General features: G+C 43.2%; 1 protein-coding gene across 4 annotated transcripts in view; it reads left to right on the top strand.

Annotated features, from left to right (window-relative positions):
• Positions 1–23,208, top strand: part of DDAH2 (dimethylarginine dimethylaminohydrolase 2) — a 52,179-nt gene that overhangs the window by 24,856 nt on the left and 4,115 nt on the right. For all 4 annotated transcript variants that reach the window (XM_058167369.1, XM_058167370.1, XM_058167368.1 and 1 more), the window contains 5 exons: positions 1,120–1,428; positions 11,979–12,078; positions 14,846–14,919; positions 16,176–16,295; positions 19,802–19,945. In XM_058167369.1, the coding sequence (XP_058023352.1) occupies positions 1,123–1,428; positions 11,979–12,078; positions 14,846–14,919; positions 16,176–16,295; positions 19,802–19,945 (744 nt within the window). In that variant the 5' untranslated portion in view covers positions 1,120–1,122. The remainder of the gene's footprint in view (positions 1–1,119; positions 1,429–11,978; positions 12,079–14,845; positions 14,920–16,175; positions 16,296–19,801; positions 19,946–23,208) is intronic.

Genomic DNA, 23,208 nt, shown 5'->3' with positions numbered 1-23,208 from the left:
TGATATCTTGATATATTGATCATCAATTGTGTTGTAAATGTTGTACCTTGATGAACGTATCTTTTCTTTTATGTACACTGAGAACTTATGCACCAAGACAAATTCCTTGTGTGTCCAATCACACTTGGCCAATAAAATTCTATTCTATTCTATTCTATTCTTTGCTTCAGACACAGGACTTCTGTTGCTTATCAGAATACAGATAATCCTTTGATTTATGACCACAACTGAGCTCCAAATTTCTGTTGCTAAGGGAGAAAAGTGTTAAGTGAGCGTTGACTCATTTTACGACCTTTCTTACCACAGTTGTTAAGTGAATCACTGCAGTTGTTAAGTTTGTAACATGGTTGCTAAGGGAATCTGGCTTCCCCCCTTGACTTTGGGTGTTGGATGGTCGTGAACCGGGATCGCATGAACCCGGAACCCTGCAACCGTCATAAATCTGAGTCAGTTGTCTAGCATCCGAGTGTAAATCATGGGACCACGGGGATGCTGCAGCGGTCATAAGAGTGAAAAATGGTCGTAAGTCACTTTTTTCAGTGTTGTTGCAACTTTGAACAGTCACTAAGCGGACTGTTGTAAGGCGAGGACTACCTGCATTATGCAGTTCGCATAAATCTGGGCATGTGCTGGTGGTCCTTCAGTTATGACCACCATTGAGCCCAAAATTTACCTCGTCAAGTGAGACATTGATTAAGTCACTAAATGAAGAATTGTAAGTCGAGCTGTAGCAAACAACAGAAAAGGCAAGAGGGAAAGAAACAAGTATTTCCACTTATTTTTAGAAAGCTTGGCTCCACCTATTGCTTGCTTCAGCCCTCTCCATTAGTATTTCTCAAAATATTACTGCGAGAATATTTTTGCATCCAGAAACTTCCCTGTTGACTTAGGCTGTCTACTGGTGTGAGTCATGTATGAAATAGAGGCATTAATCTTGTAATTTTTCCACCTGACCAAAATTAAACTCTTTCTGGCCAACAGTGGAGCTTCCTACTGTTTTAAGTGCAGAATTAGTCATTGCTGGTCAGTGCGGAAGATCTGTTGATGCGGGACTCATATTTGACTGAAAAATGAGACCCATTTCATCCTAATGGTTGTGTCTCTTCTGTCTTCCTACAGAACATGGCCAGCGTCTCCTCCTTTGGCAAGTACACCCACGCCATCGTCCGCTGCATTCCTTCCTCCTTTGCCTCAGCGGAGACCACAGCGGATGGATCTGACAGTGGGGCTGATTCGGTGGACCTAGCCAAGGCTCACCGACAGTACGGGGTCTATACTGGCATACTGCGCCAGAAGCTAGGGCTGCAAGTCATTGAACTGGCGGCAGACGAGGGCTTCCCCTATGCCACATTGGTGGGGGATCTGGCAGTCATCCAGGGAGATACTGTGCTCCTCACTCGGCCATGGATGCCCACGCGGCGAGACGAGGTAACGTTTATATATGGCTAATGTCGAATTTAAATCTATAAATGATGTTGGTTCTCTGGCAGATTCATTGCTGAGGGGAAGTTGGCCTCTGAGAATGCATTTGCACAGCGTCTTGGAGGCCGTTGTGAAGTGTCATTAGCAGCCAAACCAAAAGTCTCGTACAAATTTGTTTGGGAGTATAAATGTTTCACTTAGGTTTATGAAGCAGGCATTCGGTAACCTCTTACCCGTGGAAGGTTTCATTTTTATTTATTTTTTTGTATATAATTTCTATGAAGGATTTGGATTGCAGTAGTAAAAACTGATACAAACTAAATTTAAATAAAGACAAGAGATTAGGAAGAAGGAAAAGGGCAAGAGAACAGAACAGAACGGAACAGAACAGAATAGAATTAGAATAGAATAGAATTCTTTATTAGCCAAGTGTGATTGGACACACAAGAAATTTGTCTCTGGTGCATACGCTCTCACTGCATGTAAAAGCTATAGGGGATAAATCATGATCATAGTAATCATAAAAATACATTCTTCATAAATCATAAGATACAACACTTAGCGATAGTCATAGGATACTAAATAAACGACCAACATAAATCATACTAGGAAACAGAAATAAATTGTAACGATACAAGCAACAAAGTTACAGTCATAAGTAGAAAAGGAGATAGGTAATAGGAAAGATGACAAGAATAGCAATACAGCCTTACTAAATAGTTTGACTGTTGTGGGAATTAGTTGTTTAGCAGAGTGGTGGCATGGGGTAAAGAAACCTGTATTTGCGCCTTGTTGTTTTGGTGTGCAACGCCCTATAGCCATGAAGGTGAACTTATGGCACGCATGCCACAGATGGCATGCAGCACCCTCTCTGTGGGCACACGAGCCTTCGCCCCAGTTCAGGTCCGCTGCGTATGCACACGCGCCTCCCGCCAGCCAGCTGGTTGTCAAGTCCCTGCCGCGCATGTGCAGGAGGGGGGCGTGTGCAGGCACAGGGAGGGCAGGGCACATGCAGGGGCATCTGTGCATATGTGTGGGGCACATGCACACATGTGTGGAGGGCAGGGGCATGCATCGCATTTTGGGAGTTCGAGTGCACGCATGCATGGATTTGCGCGCATGCGCCCGCACTTTGGGCACTCGGTCTGGAAAAGGTTAGGCATCATTTTGAGGGTAGAAGTTGAAACAATTTATGTCCAGGATGTAGATATTTTCACAGCTCCCTTTTTGACTTGTGCAGTATACAGGTCCTCAATGGAAGGCAGGTTAGTAGCAATATCTAGTATATTTTGAATATATATTAAAGAAGTGACTTTCAGGTTTTATTACAGGTACAGAATTTTCAGTAACTCTTCACTTTCATTAGGTTAGAAAAAAGATTTCATGGTTAAGTTTGTAAACTCTTCATAAAGCTCGTAAACTTCCTAAAGAAACAGATATCTCTCCATCTCACATCCCATCCTTTATCTATAAGCATAAAAGATCAACTTTTAAAATATTTAAAGTATAGTTAAATTTACTTCTTTAAATTATTTTAACCTTGACCAAATAAACCAACTTTATACTCTTTCCTTCTAACAATTTTAACCTTTACTTCTTGCAAATATTGTCGTAGAAACCAGCAAGGTTTCGTTCTTGAAAAACCTCACAGCTGGATAAAATTCGTGGTTGCTAAACTTAGAAACACAGGGAAAAAAATGTTTCAGCGAAAGTAAGACCTGATTTAACCTATAAAATTATCCTAACTATTTTTTTTTATCTGAAGCAAACTTTTTTTTTCTTTTTTTCTAAAAAAAAAATCAAAGTAAGCAAACACTAGTAAAGGAACTGCAGTGCATATTTTGCAACGTTGCCTTTACTGAAGTTGCCTTTTTGATATCTCCCCTAGGAAATTGCTGCTGTATCACATCCATGCAATGCAGTTTGTGATTTTTTTTCATCTCGGGAGAGATGGAGATAGGCACCTCTTTAATATAATTGTTTCTCAGCTCGCCTCCATGGTGAGCAAATGTATCTATATTCGGGCTTACCTGTTGTGAAAAGAACCATCACACCTACTTAAGACTCTTTCATTGGTTTTCCTTGACCCTGTAGTTTAAGAGATCATAGAAGACAAGTTGTACATAGAAAATGTCTTGCATGGTGCATATAGTCAACTGATGTACAACATGAATTGTGTTACTGGTATTACTAGCAAAATGATCCCAAATAGGCTGGGACAAGTTTTACTACTGTAGTAACTTACAGTTGACTCACTGGAGAAGAGCCTAATGCGAGAAAAGACGGAGGGCAAAAGAAGAAGGGGACGGCAGAGAATGAGGTGGCTGGATAGAGTCACTGAAGCAGTCGGCGTGAGCTTAAATGGACCTTAAATGGAGGATGGTAGAGGACAGGAAGGCCTGGAGGAACATTGTCCATGGGGTCACGATGGGTCGGACATGACTTTGCAACTAACAACAACAACAAACTTACCAGAGTACTAAAACCTGTTCCAGCCTATCAGGGGTCATTTTGCTAGTAAGTTGTATTGAGGTACAGGTAGTCCTTGACTTATGACCACAATTGAGCCCAACGTTACTGTTGTTAAGCGAGATGTTTTGTCGAGTGGATTTTTGTCCCATTTTATGACCTTTCTTGCCACCACTTATTAAACGAATGACTGTCGCTGTTAAGTTAGTAACGCGGTTGTTAAGTGAACCTGGCTTCCCTGTCGACTTTGCTTGTCAGACGGTCGCAAAAGGGGATCTGTGGGACACTTCAACCGTCATAATAGGGGCCCTGTGGGACACAGCCACCGTCATAAATATGAGTCCGTTGCCAAGAGCCTGGATGTTGATCACGTGACCCCGGGCATGCTGCAACGGTCGTAAGTGGGAAAAACAGGGATAAGTTGCTTTTTTCAGGGTTGTTGTAACTCCGAACGGTCACTAAATGAACTGTTGTAAGTCGAGGACTGCCTGTAGTCGGGAGCCACTGCGATAGAGCAGTGATGAAAGCACGTATCCTGTTGCCTCATTCTCGTAGAGTTCTGTTTTCACTGGAAAACCGTGTTTAGTTTGGGGTTTCTCCATTGTGTGCCCTCCAAATGTTTCAGACAAGATAAAAAAATCTCATTGAAATCAAGCTGAGCTTCTGGTGGTTTCGTGGGCATCCCATCTGGTTCACTTGGCATCCACAGACGAGCATCCTGCCTTTGCTTTCTTCCCCATTTAGACTAGAATAGAGTGATAGAGTTGGAAGGGACCTTGGAGGTCTTCTAGTCCAACCCCCTGCTTAGGCAGGAAATCCTATACCGCTTCAGACAAATGGTTATCCAACCTCTTCTTAAAAACTTCCAGTGTTGGATCATTCACAACTTCTGGAGGCAAGTTGTTCCTCTGATTAATTCTTCTAAGCCTCTTCTTGGGTCTCTCTCTTTGGCATTCTGGTGACCCAAGTACATTTTGGGACCTCCCCTCCCAGCCACTCATTGCCTCCTTGCCCGGGCTCTTTAGGGCCCCAACAGGAAGCAGTTGTTGGAGCTAAGCACCATGAGAAAGAGTTGGCAAAATAGCTGGCTCAGTTCAAATTGGATTCAGCAGAAGCACCTCACTGAGGATTAGGAGCATAGGCTTTCCAAGCAGAGAGAAGACCTGCAGGAGTGCAAAGCCATGTACCGGCGCCTGGAGGCTCAGTGGGCTGAGATGGTCAGCCAGTTCCAGGCTATGATGCAGTCCCACTGGAACAAGGCCCTCCAGCTCTTCACCACCAGCAGCACTTCCCTTCACCCTTCATCCAAAGCCCCGTACCAGGAGGCTGAAGCAGACCCCAAGTTGGAATTTATGCCCCCCTCTGACCCACACAAAAAGACCCTGAAGGGGGAGACTCTCTGCAGCAACACAAACATTCATTGCATGTATCTGGCCCAGGGGGCATAGTTTGAAGATCCCCTGATTTAGTGCAGTATAAAAAATGCAAGTAATTTTTCTGCGGACCACCAAAATTTTCTCGAGGACTACCAGTGGTCCACAGACCACCAGTTGATGACCACTGGTTTAGTCTACTCCAAGGATATTATCGAGAATTGCTGGTGTGTGTATATGTGTGTGCGCGTGCGTGCATGTGTTTTACCAACCAGTTGTAACCACTGATGATTTTATTCTACTAGTTTGGCCTCCAAGAGATGTAGGCTGGAAATCTGGAGAGAACCACCTTGGAGAAGGTTGAACTAGCTGACGGTATCAGTAGAAGGTCCCATCTGTTCTGCTGTAAGAGGCTCTGAGATTAATTGCACCCTTGTGTTTCTGCAGTGCAGTTTGGTTGCCTTGGCAATTGGGATACTGTCTCGCCCTCCCTTTCGGCCCATCCTCCTCCTCCTCCTCCTCCTCCAGTGTTGCTTATAGGTGTCTGCTGATGCCCAATCCACCAAGATACATTCCACAAGTTCCGTATCATCCTTGTCCCTTGAGGACCACAAAGGAGTGGATTTGGTCTGAAAGGAAGAGGAATTTCTTTGTACAGCTGTAGATACATAGTGGGTGAACCTTAATACTGTCTTCTCCTTCAGTGAAGGAGCTCCGCGTAAAGCACCCCCAAAGCGGGTACCACTTCATACGAGAAATGGGATGCTTGTAAACATTCTGCTTCCTTTTGTTCTCTAAATCAGGGGTCTCCAACCTTGGCAATTTTAAGACTTGTGGACTTCAACTCCCAGAGTTCCTCAGTCAGAATTCTGGGAGTTGAAGTGCACAAGTCTTAAATGGCTTGAACAGCCTTAACCAGGCACAGAATAAAATGCCTTTCTCTGTTAGCAAAGAAGTATTTCTTGAAAACGCTTCTGAATCTCGCCTCAAAGCCAAAATGTCAACATGACCCTAATAAGCTTATTTTAGAAAAAAAAATGCCAATCCATCCAGCCATCTGGTTTCCTGTCAGTCCATCCATCCATCCCTCTATCTCAGTGATTCTCAACTTTCTCAACTTTAGCCACTTTTAAGATATGTGGACTTGAACTCCCAGAATTCCTCAGACAGCATGGGGAATTCTGGGAGCTGAAGTCCACATATCTTCAGGTTGCTAAGATTAAGAAACAGCGCTTTTGCGGGATATCCAGCTGGGCATCTATCCAGCTATCTACTGCTTCCATCAATCCTACCATCTACAATATCTTCCAGTGGGAATCCTAGCTGATTTGGCCACTTTATGCATATAGGTAGTCTTCGACTTACAACAGTTCGCTTAGTGACCGTTCAAGGTTACAATGGCACTGAAAAAAATGATTTATGACCATTTTTCACATTTAGGACCATTGCAGCATCCTCATGTGATTTATATTCAGATGCTTGACAACTGACTCACATTTGTGATGGTTGCAGTGTCCTGGGGTCATGTGATCATCTTTTTGCAACCTTCTGAGCAGCAAAACCAGATTCACTTAACAACTGTGTTACTAATTGAAGAACTGCAGTGATTCACTTAAAAAATGCGATGAGAAAAGTCGTAAAAGGGGGCAAAACTCACTGAACAAATTTCTCACTTAACGACATAAATGTTGGGCTCAATTGTGGTCGTAACTTGAGGACTACCTGTACATGATCATATCCAGGAAGAGGACAGGTGTATGTCATCATTTGTACATCCAGAGTGATGTAAAGCAGAATGTTGTGGGTGTCAGGGTTCCAAGTAATACATCCATAGCAAAGAGAACTCCAAGGCAGGCAAATTCCTCAAAGAACAATTTATTAGGACATAATATATTGGCACAAGCTGGTGAAAACCAACTCTGAATATTCTCGTAGTTTTCACCTGATTAAAAGTGAAAGTTTGTCCCTTTCTTAAAACAATCAGTCACATGGTCCAATCAGGATACTGTTCAGTTGCTAGGTGACTTCAGTCCCTTCCTTCCGAGCACCTGCAGGAATGTCCTTGGCTCTCACGAGAAAGAGTTTTGTTTTGGCTACAACACACCGACTATCTCTACTCCCCCTCCCTATCCCTCTTCTTTGGTGTGTCAGCACTCAAAACAGCCTCAGTCAGGCCAGCTTCAGGGTTGACAGTGGGATTTCAAGATTGCAAGTCCTCTTGAAAGAGGTTGCCCCTACTCTAAAAGTCTCCCCATCTTTTGGGAAGAGCAATATTATTGGAGCTTGTCCACACAAAAACCACCAAGAGAAACCTGTCCATTCCTTAAATAGGAGGTCGGTGAAGCATGGCTGGAAGAAAAGAGCCACTTAGTCAGCGGTGGGTTTCACATTATGTTACTACCGATTTGCCCTGTGTGCACGCTCGCTTCGTATGTGCGCCCCTGGTTTGCACACATGATTGCCTTCCATGCATGTACCCGGCCTTTTGCACATGCGCTTTGCTCACCCACGTGCCTTTTGCACATGCACTCTACCTCAAAAACGTGCCTAAATAATATGGCATAGAGCCGGGATGGGCAGGTGGGTGGGTGGTCTCACCTGCGATTTCCGCTACGGGTTTGGGCAAACCGGTCCAGGACCGGCTGAATACCATCTCTGCACTTAGGGTAAGCAAGTGATGACTTTCTTCCCTGCCCTAGCCTTTTTCTTTTTTCCCCCCTAGGCTTCATCCCCCCCCCACCCATTCCTACCCTTTCTATTTCCTAAAACTGCTTCTGTTACATTTCAGGAAAGAAAAACGGGATTACTTGGTTGGATATTTTGATTTGATTTATTATTTATGGTACTATTTCTGTAGCTGCCGAACTCAACCAATGGCTGTGGTTGGCTTTAGGATTCCAAACCCATAAAAACAATTTAAAACCACAAGAACATTTAAAACAATGGAAAACATCCGAAATAATGCAAGCAGCCAAGAGAATTAACTAGCTAATAGCAAAGCCAAGAAATGGGACTTCAGGTACCCAGCCAAGTTTTTTTTTAAAAGCTTTGCGAAAGGCCAGCAGGGTTGAGGACTTGTAGCCTTCCTTTTCCGTTTTGGTTTAAGATTTACTTAATCGTTACACAACTTTAAAAGCAGCGATATGCCAAGGGGAATGTCAGCTGCTGGATCAGTGCCTGTAAGCATCGCTTAGAGTATGTTGCAGGGAAATGAGTTTAAGTGTAGTGCGGTTGGACCAATGAAGATGCTTCATCCCAGATTTCAAAATCCCAGATTGCATATGTAGGATTGCTTGAAAAATGCACATGTCATGTCTGGACCTATGTTGGATATACCGACAGAGAATTTATTATCCTTTTGGGTGGAAGGTCCCAGTGTTGATTTATTCTTTTGGGAGTGGGGTGTCTTTAGTTTTGTTGATTTTTTTTTTTTTGCATTTCTGTCTGCCGTGATCAATAGATTCTCAATTAAGTGGGTCTACATTGGAGATCCAGAATGCCCAGATGTTTACAAACATGTGATCGAAACCCCACCTCGACATTGATGTATACACAAAAGGAGGTTGGGCTTTGAACACACCATTGTGGACGCCATCTTGATTTTTGCAAATGGCAATAAATGTGGCTCGTTTGCCGAGCGCTCGAAGAAGCGGGAGGGGGAGACACAACTACCAGAACTTGGAATCTGGGTTCAAAGTACCCTCCAAGTAGGTCTGTTGGATCTTCAAAGGATTGTAAGTCAAGGACTATATGCATTGGTGGGTTTCACATTTTTTTACTACTGGTTCTGTGGGTGTGGTTTGGTGGGCGTGACATGGCTTGGTGGGCGTGGCAGGAGAAGGATATTGTAAAATCTCCATTCCCTCCTGATCAGCGGGGACTCGTGAGGCAGAGAATAGATGGGGGCGGGGCGAGTCAGAATTTTTTACTACCGGTTCTCTGAACTACTCAAAATTTCCTCTACCGGTTCTCCAGATCTGGTTAGAACCTGCTGAAACCCACCTCTGACTATATGTATAGCAGTGTTTCTCAGTCATTGGCAACTTGAAGATGTGTGGACTTCAACTCCCAGAATTCCCCAGCCAGCCCTAGCTAGCCATGCTGGCTGTGGAATTCTGGTAGTTGAAGTCCACAAATGTTTTAAAATATTCTTTGAAAACTGAAATTTCCTGGACTGTTAAGCATAACGGGTTGAAGCGGAGAAACAAAAGGAAGGCCACGTTTGCAGCGAAGGAAACTCACTGATGTTTTCAAAAGCAGAAGCGCACCCGATCCATGAAAATTAAATTAAAAAGTGCTTATGTGGGGGAGAAAGAGATGAGTCACTGATAAAATTAGAACAGGCCCGGCATCTCTGTGGCATGAAGATGCAACAAAAGAATAATGGATCAAGTTAAAGGTCATTCATGTGATCACATTCTTTTTTTCTTTCTTCCTTAGAGGCGGATTGGAACTTCCAAGTTCATGCACTCTATATATCTATATATAGAAGGGCTTAGAAAAAACAGCATCCAAAAGCACACAAGATTCTAGCATTCTTGCCTTATTCAGGGACGAGATTTGCTCTGGAATGGGATATTATTTGGAAAGGAGGGAGAAAAGCGCCTTCTCTGTCAATGGTCTGAAATCACCAATAGACTATTTCATCAGAAAGGCTATCAGTAAGACAGGGATGTCAAACCTGATTTCATTGAGGGCCGCATCAGGGTTGTGTTTGACCTCAGGAGCTAGAGTGGGTGTGGCCAGGGTGGGCGTGGCCAGCTTGACATCACTCATGTCGGGGGCGCCTGTGGTGGCCCGAGCGTTCTGGAATCTCTCGGGAAGTTTGTAACTGGTGAGATTATTGATCTGGAGTTGAATGAGCTCTAAACTTCCCCCTTCCTGAAGACATCTGCTGAAGGAGATGGAGAAAGCAATTTGCATTCTTCTCAACTTTGCTATCTCACGTCCTTTGCCGGGTGGGAGATGAACACATCAACACAATGATTAGGGGGCTGGAGGCTAAAACATATGAAGAACGGTTGCAGGAACTGGGTATGTCTCGTTTAATGAAAAGAAGGACTAGGGGAGACATAATAGCAGTGTTCCAATATCTCAGGGGTTGCCACAAAGAAGCAGGAGTCAAGCTATTCTCCAAAGCACTTGAGGGTAGAACAAGAAGCAATGGGTGGAAACTAATCAAGGAGAGAAGCAACTTAAAACTAAGGAGAAATTTCCTGACAGTTAGAACCAGTAATCAGTGGAACAACTTACCTGCAGAAGTTGTGAATGCTCCAACACTGGAAGTTTTAAAGAAGAGGTTGGATAACCATTTGTCTGAAATGGTGTAGGGTTTCATGCCTGGGCAGGGGGTTGGACTAGAAGACCTTCAAGGTCCCTTCCAACTCTGATATTATTATTATTATTATTATTATTATTATTATTATTATTATTATTATTATTATTATTATTATTATTATAATAAAATGGGGCAAAACTCATTTAGCAAATGTCTCACTTAGCAAGAGAAATTTTGGGCTCAATTATGGTCGTAAATCAAGGATTACCTGTATTTATTGCTGACTTCTAGAAATCTACTAAGAGATGTGGATTTGGTCCAACTAATTTGAATTAAATTGGAGCTGAGATACCTGCTAGATATCTCCACATGGGGTAATCCATGTCACGATCTACTTAATGCAGGCTGAGGAATTCTGGGAGTTGAAGTCCACAAGTCTTAAAGTTGCCAAGGTTGGAGACCCCTGACTTAATGTATAAAAAAAGAACATGGATGAGGTTCTGTGAGGACAATTTCTTAAACGTGGTTATTTGGGGTATTTTTCCTTGACATAGACTTAGAGGAAGACTGATTAATAGTAGTATCTGATTAATATAGTATCTGTATGCTACTAAAACTCTCATTGTTACTATGCAACCATCAGTTAGCTGAAATGGTACATCATAATATAACGATTTTTGAATCATAGGTCTAATCATAGACACAAAGAACTCATTACTCCTGTGAAATTGAAATTTTGAGGATCTTCAGACCAATTGTATTGACATAGTTGTGGCTGCCACTGTCAGCCGTGGTCATATTATTGGGGTCTATGACAATTCGCCACCGCCAACTTGCTACAACAACCAATTGGCGGTGGCCAACTTGCCACCACCAATTCACTATGGCCAACTTGCCACCGCCAATTCATCACAGCCAACTCACCAAAGCCAATGCCATGGGACAACTGCAGGACAAGAGTTAGATATTAGTCATAGAATAGAATCATTAAAGAAAGGATGCAAAAGGAGGGACAGAATGAAATGTGAACGGCAAAAATTAAAATATTTTTAAATTTATTTTAAACAATTAAATAGAATTGTTAAAATGTCTCATGGTGAGTTGCCCTACGGCAAGTTGACCGTGGTGAGCTGGCTGTGGCAAGTTGTCCCATTCCACGTTATTATGATTTCTGACACTCCCTGCCAGCTTCCCATGGACAAGTCAATTATAGTTTGCCACTATAATTTTTCCATCATGCTGCACTGTCTTTCTCTCAAGGGATGACCCAATGGGCCATTGGTTGTCTAGTAATAACTAAGGTGCAGGAAGCCATTTGAGGGACACCTCTGTGGAATGAAAACACCTGAGGAAAGTTGAGGTTAAGTGCTCCATGCCATAACAGGTGTCTCTATGTTTCTCCCTTCCTCCCCGTTTCCTGTCTGTCATTTTTACAGATCAACTGTGTCAAAAAGGTCTTGGAGGAGCTAAAACTTCGGGTCATGGAAATTACAGATGAGGGAGCCACCCTGGATGGAAGTGATGTGCTCTTTACAGGTGAGTTGGCCCACCATTATTCTGCTCTATCCTAGTTGTGTCTGCGCCCCCCGAGCTGGGCCTCCTGCCAGAAAGTGACTTGGAAAGTGAGGGGGAGGGCCGTCAGGACTTCTCTCGGGAGCACCGGCTTCCCTGGCTCAGCTCCAGGAGCCAGAGGCAGGCCAGGTGGAAGAGATAACGAGGCCTCCGTCCCCTGACTCTTCCCCTCCCAGGCCACGCCTTCAGAGCCAGCTGATGGCAATCAGGCCTGGCTGGACCCTAGGGTCCGTAGGTAGGAGAGGCGGGAACAACAGAAGCAGGGGTGGGGCAGGCCTAGGAAGTGCTGAGTCATGGAACCACACCCCACAGGATATAAAGGCAGCAAAAGCTGCTGTGCCTCTTTGTAGCAGGCAAATCAACTGCTTACCTAAGAGCTGAAGTACTGTTTGTTCCTGGGTGACTCATCGGCGTCGAGGGAGATAACAGAGACACTTGGCAGACGCTCGCTAGTTTGCTGCCAGAGCTGATAGTGCCGGCTAATTAAGCCATTGCTCGGACAGTGAGGGGGGACAGAACAATCCTATAACCGTGATGGCGAACCTATGGCACGCGTGCCAGAGGTGGCACGCAGCGCCCTCTCTGTGGGCAAGTGAGCCGTCACCCCAGTTCAGCTCAGCTGTGCATGCGCGCGCGCCTCCTGCTAGCCAGCTGGTCTTCAGGTCTCTGCTGCGCATGCGCGGGGGCAGAGCACATGGGGGTCTGCACACACATGTGGGGGGTCGGCGCATGCGTGGGTCGCATACATGGAGGTAGAACATGCGTGGGGGCCACGCATTGCATTTGGGGGGTTCGGGCGCACGTGCTTCAGGCACTCGGTCTGGAAAAGGTTTCCCATCACTGCCCTATACCATTCTAGACAAATGAGAGCCAGTGATGAAAGATATGATGCTACAGAGCCCAAAATAGCTTGATATTTTAAAGCAGAACTGAGCAATTATTTGAGATTCAGAAGTTGCCTTTCGTTTTTGGAGGAAAAGTTATTCATTATTTATTCATTCATTCAATTGATGAACTTTATTTAATTTCATAGAATGTGGTGAGTCATTCAAATCTGGTAATTTCTGGGATTTTTTGCTGTTTTCTGAGCTTAATGATTTTCTTCCAGATGTTTCATTACCAGGTTTGGTAACACCATCCGTGCAATGTTAATGAAGCATTTGCAGGAAAACGATCAGAGAATACTAAGGTGCCGGCAGTTTCATCCCGAGCTACATATATATTCTCTACTATTGAAGTTTGATAATGTACCATATTTTTCAGAGAATAAGACGCGCCTTCCCTGCCCCCCGCCCCCTAAAAGTGGGTGAAAATTTAGGTCCATCTTATAGACCGTTTTCGCCCTCCCCGGCTCCCTGAAGCACTCTGCAGTGCTCCTCATGTCCCGTTTTCACCAAAAATGGACCCGTTTTTGGGCTCCCAAGCCCTCTGTGCATCGTGTTTTCACCCTCCCCAGCCCCCAGAAGCACTTTGCAGGCCAAAAACAGGCACATTTTTGGCGAATACTGCCAAAATGAGCCCTGCAGAGCACTGCAGAGTGCGTCTGGGGGCCGAGGAGGGCAAAAACATGATGTGCAGGGGGCTTGGGAGACCAAGAATGGGCCATGCGGAGCACTGCAGAGTGCTTCTGAGGTACTGGAAAAGTGTAGACAAGACACGCAGAGGCCAAAAACTATTTATTTCTTGTTTTCCTCCTGTAAATTTAGGTGCGTCTTATAATTCCAGTGCGTCTTATAATCCAAAAAATACAGTATATGGACGGGTTTTTTTTGGTTTTTTTTTAAGGTTGGACAGGTAGTTCCTAAAAATGTTAAACTGCGTTAGTTTTTCTGGGTTTCCTTCCTAAAAAACGATGGGAACTAACACTATCAAATTTTGATAGTGTAAGAAAGCATTTCAGAGATCACGAAAAAGAGGGCTGGAGGCCACTTGAAACCATAGGGCTGCAAATTAACTCACCCTGCTATTAATAGCTGGGTGACCTTGGGCCAGTCTTTTCTCTCAACCCTAAGAAGGAGGCAATGGCAAATCCCTTCTGAAAAACTTGGCCAAGAAAACTACAGGGACCGGTCCTAGCAATCTCTGAGAATCAGACGTGATTGAACAGAAGGAAAAAAATACCACATCAACAGCATGTTTTAGGTGTGAACACTTAGTTTTGGTCAGATTTGAGCTGCACAGGTAGTTCTCAACTTAACAACAGTTCATTTAGTGAACATCCAAAGTTACAATGGCATTGAAAAAAGTGACTTACGGCCGTTTTATACAGTTAACAACCCTTTGTAGCTTCCCCATCAGTGGTGGAATTCATATTTTTTTTACTACCAGTTCTGTGGGTGTGGCTTGGTGGGCATGGCAGGGAAAGGATACTGCAAAATCTCCATTCCCACCCCACTCTGGGACCAGCCAGAGGTGGTATTTGCTGGTTCTCCTAACTACTCAAAATTTCCGCTACCAGTTCTCCAGAACCTGTCAGAACCTGCTGAATGGCATCCCTGATCTCCATGATTGTGTGATCAAAATTCAGATGCTTGGCAACTGGTTCACACTTACGACCATTGCTGTGTCCCAAGATCATGGGGCAAAGCTCAACAAATGTCTCACTTAGCAAAAGAAATTTTGGACTCAGTTGTGGACGTAAGTCGAGGATTACCTGGAGGCTTCTTCAGTCTGGGGAGAGCTTCTTAAGAGCCATTGATCCTGTTCTCCACCTTCCTTTTCTCTTCCACAGGTAGAGAATTCTTCGTGGGTATTTCCAAATGGACCAATCATAGAGGAGCAGAGATGGTGGCTGATGCTTTTAGAGTGAGTTGACTTTCTTAGAATGAGCCATCCACATAGCCCAAAGATATATTTATACACGGATACTGGTATACCTTGGGTACTGTTCTCGGTTTTTCTTCTCCCGTAGATCTATATTGAACAGGGCCAATTTTGAGAGTGTCAGCGGGAAAACTTGATTAGGAACACAGTTGTCCTTAATAACAATTGAATAGATAGCACACTGAAAAGTTTCACTTTTAGGATTCAGAGGTTTATTAGAATTTAAAGCATAGCAAACATAAACCACTTATATTAATCACATTGCAATGAGGGTCAATTGGACAAGCAGGCTTGAGGCCGACTGGCAACTTCCCATTATTCAACATTTCATTATATATCTTAAAACCACAAAACTGCATGACTTTCAGGGTTCTGCCAGCTTGTCTTAGCAACAGGCTAGTTGTCCATTCCTCCAACCCAAAAGCTACAACATGGTTATTTTCACATGTACTTTAAGTGCACGCTTCCTCTTTGCCCACAACATTTTGCCAGTGTTGCAAAGCACCATTTTGACACACTTAAAGGTCACAATTTCAGCACCCAGATTAACATTGATTTTATTTCAGGTCCTTCAGCCCATAACATACATATTAGTGCAGGTAAGTAGGCCTTTATTAAAAAAAACAAAGGTATACATTAAAACATTTTCCCTTACAAGAGACTAGCATGATGTAGAAACAATAACAATAGTAAAAACATTATATCTCAATGATACCCGAAAGATACTTTCTTGGTTTTTTTTCCCCCCTTGAAAACATTTTGCTTCTCATCCAAAAAACTTCTTCGGTTCTTGTATGAGAAGTGAACTGTGGTTTTTTTAAAAAAAAAAACAAGAAACTTCAGTTGCCTTTTGGAAAGCACCTTTGAGACAACCGTGACCTGCATGATTGAGAATCTCCCATACATTACTTTTCCAAACTAGGATTTTTCACTTTAGGGGGAATTTGCCCCCCCCCCCAAGAGTTCCTATGAAGATACCCATGGTAGGGGATTCTGAGACATGTTTTAAGCAGCCTTTCTCAATCCAATAACCCATTGCTGAATGCAGTCCTTTTTAACGCAACCAAGTTAATTGAGAATAATTTTGGGCCCAAATTGTGAAGTGTGATTTATATATACTGTTCAAGTGAAGTTAAGGGTAAAATCATGTATTTAGATAGAAGGTATGAAAGAGAAGAGATGTTCTGCAGAGGCCCCTGAACCTCTGCAGAAGCTCAAGCAGAGTTCTCTTCCCGCAGGATTTTGCTGTTTCTACCGTTCCTGTCTCAGGCACATTGCATCTCCGCAGCTTCTGCAGCATGGCGGGACCTGACACCGTTGTCATAGGCAGCAGTGAAGTGGCCAAGAAAGCCATGAAGGTAATTCCTGGAACCAGCAAGGTCTTTTCCTTAAAGAACCTCTTTTTTTTAATTTGCATTTATATCCCGCCCTTCTCTGAAGACTCAGGGCGGCTTACACTATGTCAACCTTCAGGTACTTGGGTCGATCCTCTCCTAGGAAAGAACCAGCGGTGGGTTTCAGAAATGCTTACCACCAGTTCGCCGCACACACACACACTCGCTTCGGGCGTGCACCTTCTGCACATGTGCCTGGCCTTCTGTGCATGCATTTTGCTCGTGCGCGCGCCTTCTGCGTATGCGCCTGGCCTCGAAAATGTGGCTAAATAGGACATCTTCACACTGGGGCGGGTGGGCAGGCTCACCTGCAGTCTCCGCTACCAGTTCGCCCAAACCAGCTGAATACCACCTCTGGAAAGAACCCTTCTTCCATTCATCCCAGTTCCCAAAATGTCCTTGCCCAATAACCATCAATGCTGGTAATTGTAGAGGACAAGGAATTTCTTACAGATAAGTCATCCTTTCTGGAAGAGAAACAGAGTAGGCTGGCAGAGGGGTTGCTGCTCTGTTTCATGCCCAAAGGAATGCAGTACAGGTAGTCCTTGACTTATGACTGGTTGCTGAGCAACAGTTTGAAGTTATTAGGGACAAAAAAAAAAGATACAAGCCAGATTCAAAGTTTGGGGGGCCATCACTATCCCCATAGTCATATGATCACATTTACGGCAGGGGTGGGTTCCAAATCCTGTTGCTACCAGTTCACATGCGGGGAGCTTCTGCACATGTGCAGAAGTGTTCGGGCGGGTGGGCGGAGCCTCCCACCACCGCCGCTACCGGTTCTCCCAAACCGGTGCGAACCGGTAGCAACCCACCACTGATTTACAGCTATCTGCAGTGTCCTACAGCCTCAGAATGGTGATTTATGATATTTTTCTGTGTGGAATTGTTGTTCATTTCTAATTTCCAGGGGGGAAAAAAAAAGCTCGTTGCAGACAGTTTAATGATTGCTCTAAAATATATATATATATGTAAAATCGGATCGATCCTGTGATGACCCGCTTAATGACTGGCACAACTTATGACCATAAATCCGGGCTCACTTATGGTTGTAAGTTGAGGCCTACCTGTAAGCTTTATCGAAAATTCTGTCCAATCTCTGACAGGCAAGGGAAAAAAATGTTTTTTTTGTTTCGTTTTATGGGTTTATTTTTAATGTTATGGGCATATTTTCCAACACGCAGCAGACTAGCCACTTTGCTCATTTCTTGGACACTTCGGAGGTTGGCTAAATAAAGCTTAGTGTGGTTTTGCTGCCCACCCAGACCAGCATGACTTTCCTAGAATAGCTGTTCCAGTTTCTCAAGCAATCGCCTGTCAGTGATAATCATCTCCAGCAACCATTATTCAAGAGATATACTGCCTTCCGACCGGAAGATTTAATTTTGTTTTCACAATTAGTTAGTATTCACAGCCTTGTTCTCCATGAATCTCTCCCTATCGGAGGCAGCCTTGGGTTTTATTGTTCGACTAAAAAAAAAAACAGACCAAAGCTTTTTATAAATAATCATTTCCAATTATCTTGCTGAGGTAATATTCTGCAGAATAATCCTGCTTCAGGGGGAGATTGGCTTGTCCTCCCACAGTCCCGAATTGACCACTGATCTGGTTCTTCTACATACAAGTAGTCCTCAACGTATGACCACCATTGAGATCCACATTTCTGTTGCTAAGCAAGATAGTTGTTAAGTGAGTTTTGCCCAGGGGTGGGCTGCTGGGGGTTCGCAGGGATTCGGGAGAACCTCTAGCTAAGATTCTGTGCAGTTCAGAGAACCCCTAAATCCCTCTCCTGGCTGCCTCCGCCTGCCCCACCCCTCCCAGGAGTCCCCACGCGGCCCGTTTGGGATGCAGATAAATGCAGGGCATGCGTGTAAACTTGGGGAGGGTGAAAAATGGGCCTACCAGAAGTTCAGGAAGCTCCAGAGGGCCTCTGGAGCCTGGGGAGGCCGTTTTTGCCCTCCCAGAGGCTTGAGAAAAGCCTCTGGAGCCCAGGGAGGACAAAAACGCCCCCCACCCACCATGGTGCAGGAGGCTGACTAGGCCACGCCCACCATGGCCACGCCCACCCAACAACCAGGCAGAAAAGCCCTTGCTAAAATTTTTGAAGAATTTTTGAATGGTTTTGCCCCCATTTTACCTTTTTTGCTAAGGTTGTTGAGTGAATCACTGCCGTTGTTAAATAACAACACGGTCGTTAAAGTGAACCTGGCTTCCCCCATTGACTTTGTTTGTCGGAAGGTCGCCAAAGAAGATCACGTGACCCCGGGACACTGCGACCGTCATAAGTGTGAGCCAGTTGCCAAGCATCCAAATTCTGATTATGTGACCATGGGGATGTGGCAACAGTTGTAAGTGTGAAAAAAGGCCGTAAATAAGTCATGTTTTTCAGTGCTGGTGAACTGTTGTAAGTCAAGAACTACCTGGATCTGATTTAGGAAGTTAGTTTTTTTCAGTTGCCCACAGGAAGAAAAAGGAAAGCCGGAAATGAACCAAAGGTGCTTTTTCAAGAGGGAACTGGGCCTTCTGGTTTTTCTTTGAAGACATTTCATTTCTCATCCAAGAAGCTTCTTCAACACTTCTTCAAAGAGCTTTTTTCCTTCAAAGAAGCTTCAAGGAAGCTTTTCTTCTTCAAAGAAAAACCAGAAAGTCCAGTTGCCTCTTGAAAAAGCACCTTTGGGACAACCATGACCTAGATGCCTGAAAATCTCCATAGACATTCAGAAATGAACCAGTTCAAGAAAGAGTGGAATGAGGATGGATGTGGGAGACAAAATGAAAATTATGTTTTCGACGCAATCTTGATTAGAGCTATAGATGAGTTGAGTTCCTCTAACCCAGGGATGAAATGCTTCCAGTTCGGACTGGATCGCCTGATCCGGTAGCTATGGTGGTGGGTGGTTCGGAGAACCAATAGCAAAAATCCCTGCCTCCCCCACTCAGCTGAGCCGTGCGATCATCAGAGGTTGTTTTTTTTTTACTTTTAAAAGCATTTTTTCTTAGGCTGAAAAAATGCTTTTAAAAGTTAAAAAAAAAGCCTCTGATGATCTCATGGCTCAGCTGGGATCGTCAGAGCCTTTTAAAAGCATTTTTTCTACAGCCTCTTCGGCTGAAGAGGTTGTAGAAAAAATGCTTTTAAAAGACTCCTCTGATGATCCCAGCTGAGTTGCCTGATCATCAGAGGCTTTTGTTTTCTTTAAAAGGCAAAAAAAATGCTTTTAAAAGAAAAGAAAAGCCTCTGACAATCAGGCAACTCAGCTGGGATCGTCAGAGGAGCCGTTTAAAAGCATTTTTTCTACAACCTCTTCGGCTGAAGAGGCTGTAGAAAAAATGCTTTTAAAAGTAAAAAAAAAAAAGTTGACCACGCCCACCCAGTCACATTACCCACCCACCAAGCCACACCCACAGAACCGGTAGTAACACATTTTACATTTCACCATTGCTCTAACCCCCACTTCTCTTCTTTTCTGAAGACCATGGAACAATTAACTGATCACCACTACGAAACGCTGACAGTTCCTGACGACCCAGCTGCTAATTGTATCTATGCTCGTCTGGGCCAGAAGAGTAGCGTCCTTTTGCACCGCAGCACAGAAGAATATCCGAATAGCGTGCAAGTAAGACGAAGGGGAGACTTGGGTCTCATGGAAAGGATGGTGATGCTTGGGTTGGGAGTGGGGGCGCTCTTGGGAACGCAATGGGTTCTATCTGCAGCATTTGATTGATTGATAGTTCATGTGCCATCAAGTTGTTTTGAATCTTAATGACCATGGAGGTGGACCTTCTCCAAAATTATTTGGCCCTTCAGGCAGGGTGGTTTTCACTTACCTTTGCTACCGGTTTGCAAATGTGACCTTCCGCACATGTGCAGAGCGTTAGAAACGGGACATGATTACATCCGGGCGGGTGGGTGGAGCCTCCCGCCCCCGCTGCTTCCTGTTCGCCATACCCTTCTGGGATTCGAACGTGGGCTTGCTTGCGTATTAGGCAGATGTATTAACCTCTAAGCCACAGGTTCCCCTCTTTGTCAGCTATAACAGGGGAAAGATTAAGTGGGATTTTTTCCCCTAGCAATACAACCTGATCTACCCAAATATGGGAAGGAGCATACTGCTTCCCTTTCGCCTTTCAGCCCCAATCAAGGAGCTCCCAAAGGCAGTCGCTTTCACGACAAACTATTTTGTGTGTTAAATTTACTGACAAAGAAATAAAGGGAGACTAGCATAGATCTATTTCAAGCTATTTAGTTCTCATCAGCTAGGCATACCCTTCTGGGATTCAAACCTGGGCTTGCTTGCATATTAGGCAAAAAACCCCAGTTAAACCTTTCTCCTGCTACAGCTGACAAAGAGAAGAACCTGTAGCTTAGAGGTTAATATATCTGCCTAATATGCAAGCAAGCCCAGGTTCGAATCCCAGAAGAGTATGGCTAGCTAATGAGAACTAAATAGCTTGAAATAGATCTATACTAGTCTCCCTTTATTTCTTTGTCAGTAAATTTAACACAAAACACACATACATGCACTCAAGGAAAGCTCTATAGACAATCCTGGGCTTGCAACCATTTGAATTTGCAACAGATCAGCCAAAAGCTACTTATAATCTGGTTCTGAAGTTGTAGTGTCTGTCCCCCTGGTCATGTGACCACAGTTTCGATGCTCGGCAACCGGCCCAAAACATCTTAAGTAAACCAAAAGATCCGGGAGGCCAAGAAGAAAAAACAGGAATTATCAACAATACACAATGTAAAGACTGTAAGAACCACTATGGACAGGAAGAAGACTGATTTATTTTAGGAAATTTATATAGCCGCCTATCCACTTATTCTAGGCGGCTTACAGATGATAAAAACACAATGTAGAAAAAAATTAAAATAATTATAAAATAATAGCCACACACCCCACCCTAGACTAGCAGAGTGCATCCATGAATACCAACCTAGAGAACCAGTTTGCTCTAGTGGTTAAGACACCAGGCTAGAAACCAGCACATTGTGAATTGTAATCCCACCTTAGGTAGGGAAGCCAGCTGGGTGATTTTGGGCCAGTCACACTCACTCTCAGCTCAACCCACCTTACGGGATTGTTGTTGTGGGTAACATAAGAGAAGGAAAGAGCATTAGGAATGTTCTCTGCCTTGAGTTATTTATAAAAATAATAAAGGCAGGCTAAAAATAAACTAGCTGTCAGAACACACAATGAAAATTACTTAATCTCATAACGCTTGGATAGGCTCAACTATAGTTTCGACGGGGAAGCTATGAGCACCCTTGACCAAGCTAAATCAAAAAATTCTAAGAAATTCCTGAAAGCCTGGCATTCAGAAAAATTAGTCATCACAGAGGTAAACCACATTTACACACTATTTTTAAAAAAAAAAAACACCAAGAAAAAGCCAAGAAAGGAACAAAAATTGTACATTGCTAGGAGTCATTGCCAGGAGATGGGTGGTTCAGAAATGTGATTATGATAGATAAGAGATAGATAGATAGGTAGATAGATAGAGATAATAGATAGATAGAGATAATAAGTAGGTAGATCGTATCTAACTCGTATAATTATTTCATGCTTATACTTACATATATACTTATATGTCATATAGTTATTTCATGCTTATGCTTATATATACCGTTGTGACAAAATAAATAAATAAATAAATAAATAAATAAAAATAAATAGATAGATAGATAGATAGATAGATAGATAGATAGATAGATAGATAGATAGATAGATAGATAATAGATAGATAATAGATAGATACAGTAATAGGTAGGTAGGTAGATAGATAAATAGATAAGGTAGGTAGATAGATAGTAAGTAGGTAGGTAGATAGATGATAGATAGATAGATAGATAGATAGATAGATAGATAGATAGATAGATAGATAGATAGATAGATAGATAGATAGATAGATAGATAGATAGATAGATAGATAGATAGATACAGTAATAGGTAGATAGGTAGGTAGATAGATAGATAGAGAGAGAGAGATACAGTAATAGGTAGATAGGTAGATAGATAGATGATAGGTAGATAGGTAGATAGATAGATGATAGATAGATAGATAGATAGATAGATAGATAGATAGATAGATAGATAGATAGATAGATACAGTAATAGGTAGATAGGTAGGTAGGTAGGTAGATAGATAGATAGATAGAGAGAGATACAGTAATAGGTAGATAGATAGATGATAGGTAGATAGGTAGATAGATAGATGATAGATAGATAGAGAGAGAGAGAGAGAGAGAGAGAGAGATAGATAGATAGATAGATAGATAGATAGATAGATAGATAGATAGATAGATAATAGATAGATAGATAGGACTAGAACCCATCCTTTCTAGCAGCCAACGTCCAGATAAGCAAGGATTAACACCAGATAAACAATAAGTAGAAAACAATGCTATTCAAGAAACTGCTGAGGAGAAAACTACAACCCCACGAATACTCGCAGGGCGAGCTACTGTATATAAACAGAGAGCAAACCGCACACTTCCTAGTCATATACTGAAACATCTGCAAGCGAACAACCAAATTCAGAGAGCCTCAAGGACCCCTCAGTTCAACCCTGAGCTACAAATAACTCTCTTCTATTGGGACACATTTGAAATCTCATGAAGGTTCTTATACTGTACATCCTCAAATACCAATGTATACCCAGAAAGTTCCCTGGGAACCCATTCCACTATTTAAAGAAATAATTAAAATTAAATAAGAAACCGGCATAGTGAAAATGAGATATGTTAGAGGCATTGGTATGATCCCTGCAGTCAAGCCCCAGGCAGTCTGGCAAGATCAAGGAAGCAAGAAGTGCAGATCTCTATAAGGTCTCTTAATCTTGGTCCGGAAAAGATTTATTTATTTATTTTTAAAAAAAA

This window comes from Ahaetulla prasina, chromosome 2 (genome assembly GCF_028640845.1).
Source record: "Ahaetulla prasina isolate Xishuangbanna chromosome 2, ASM2864084v1, whole genome shotgun sequence".
NCBI classification, from domain to species: domain Eukaryota; kingdom Metazoa; phylum Chordata; class Lepidosauria; order Squamata; family Colubridae; genus Ahaetulla; species Ahaetulla prasina.
The sequence above is the reverse complement of the archived record's forward strand: the minus strand, read 5'-3'. Positions and strand labels throughout refer to the sequence as shown.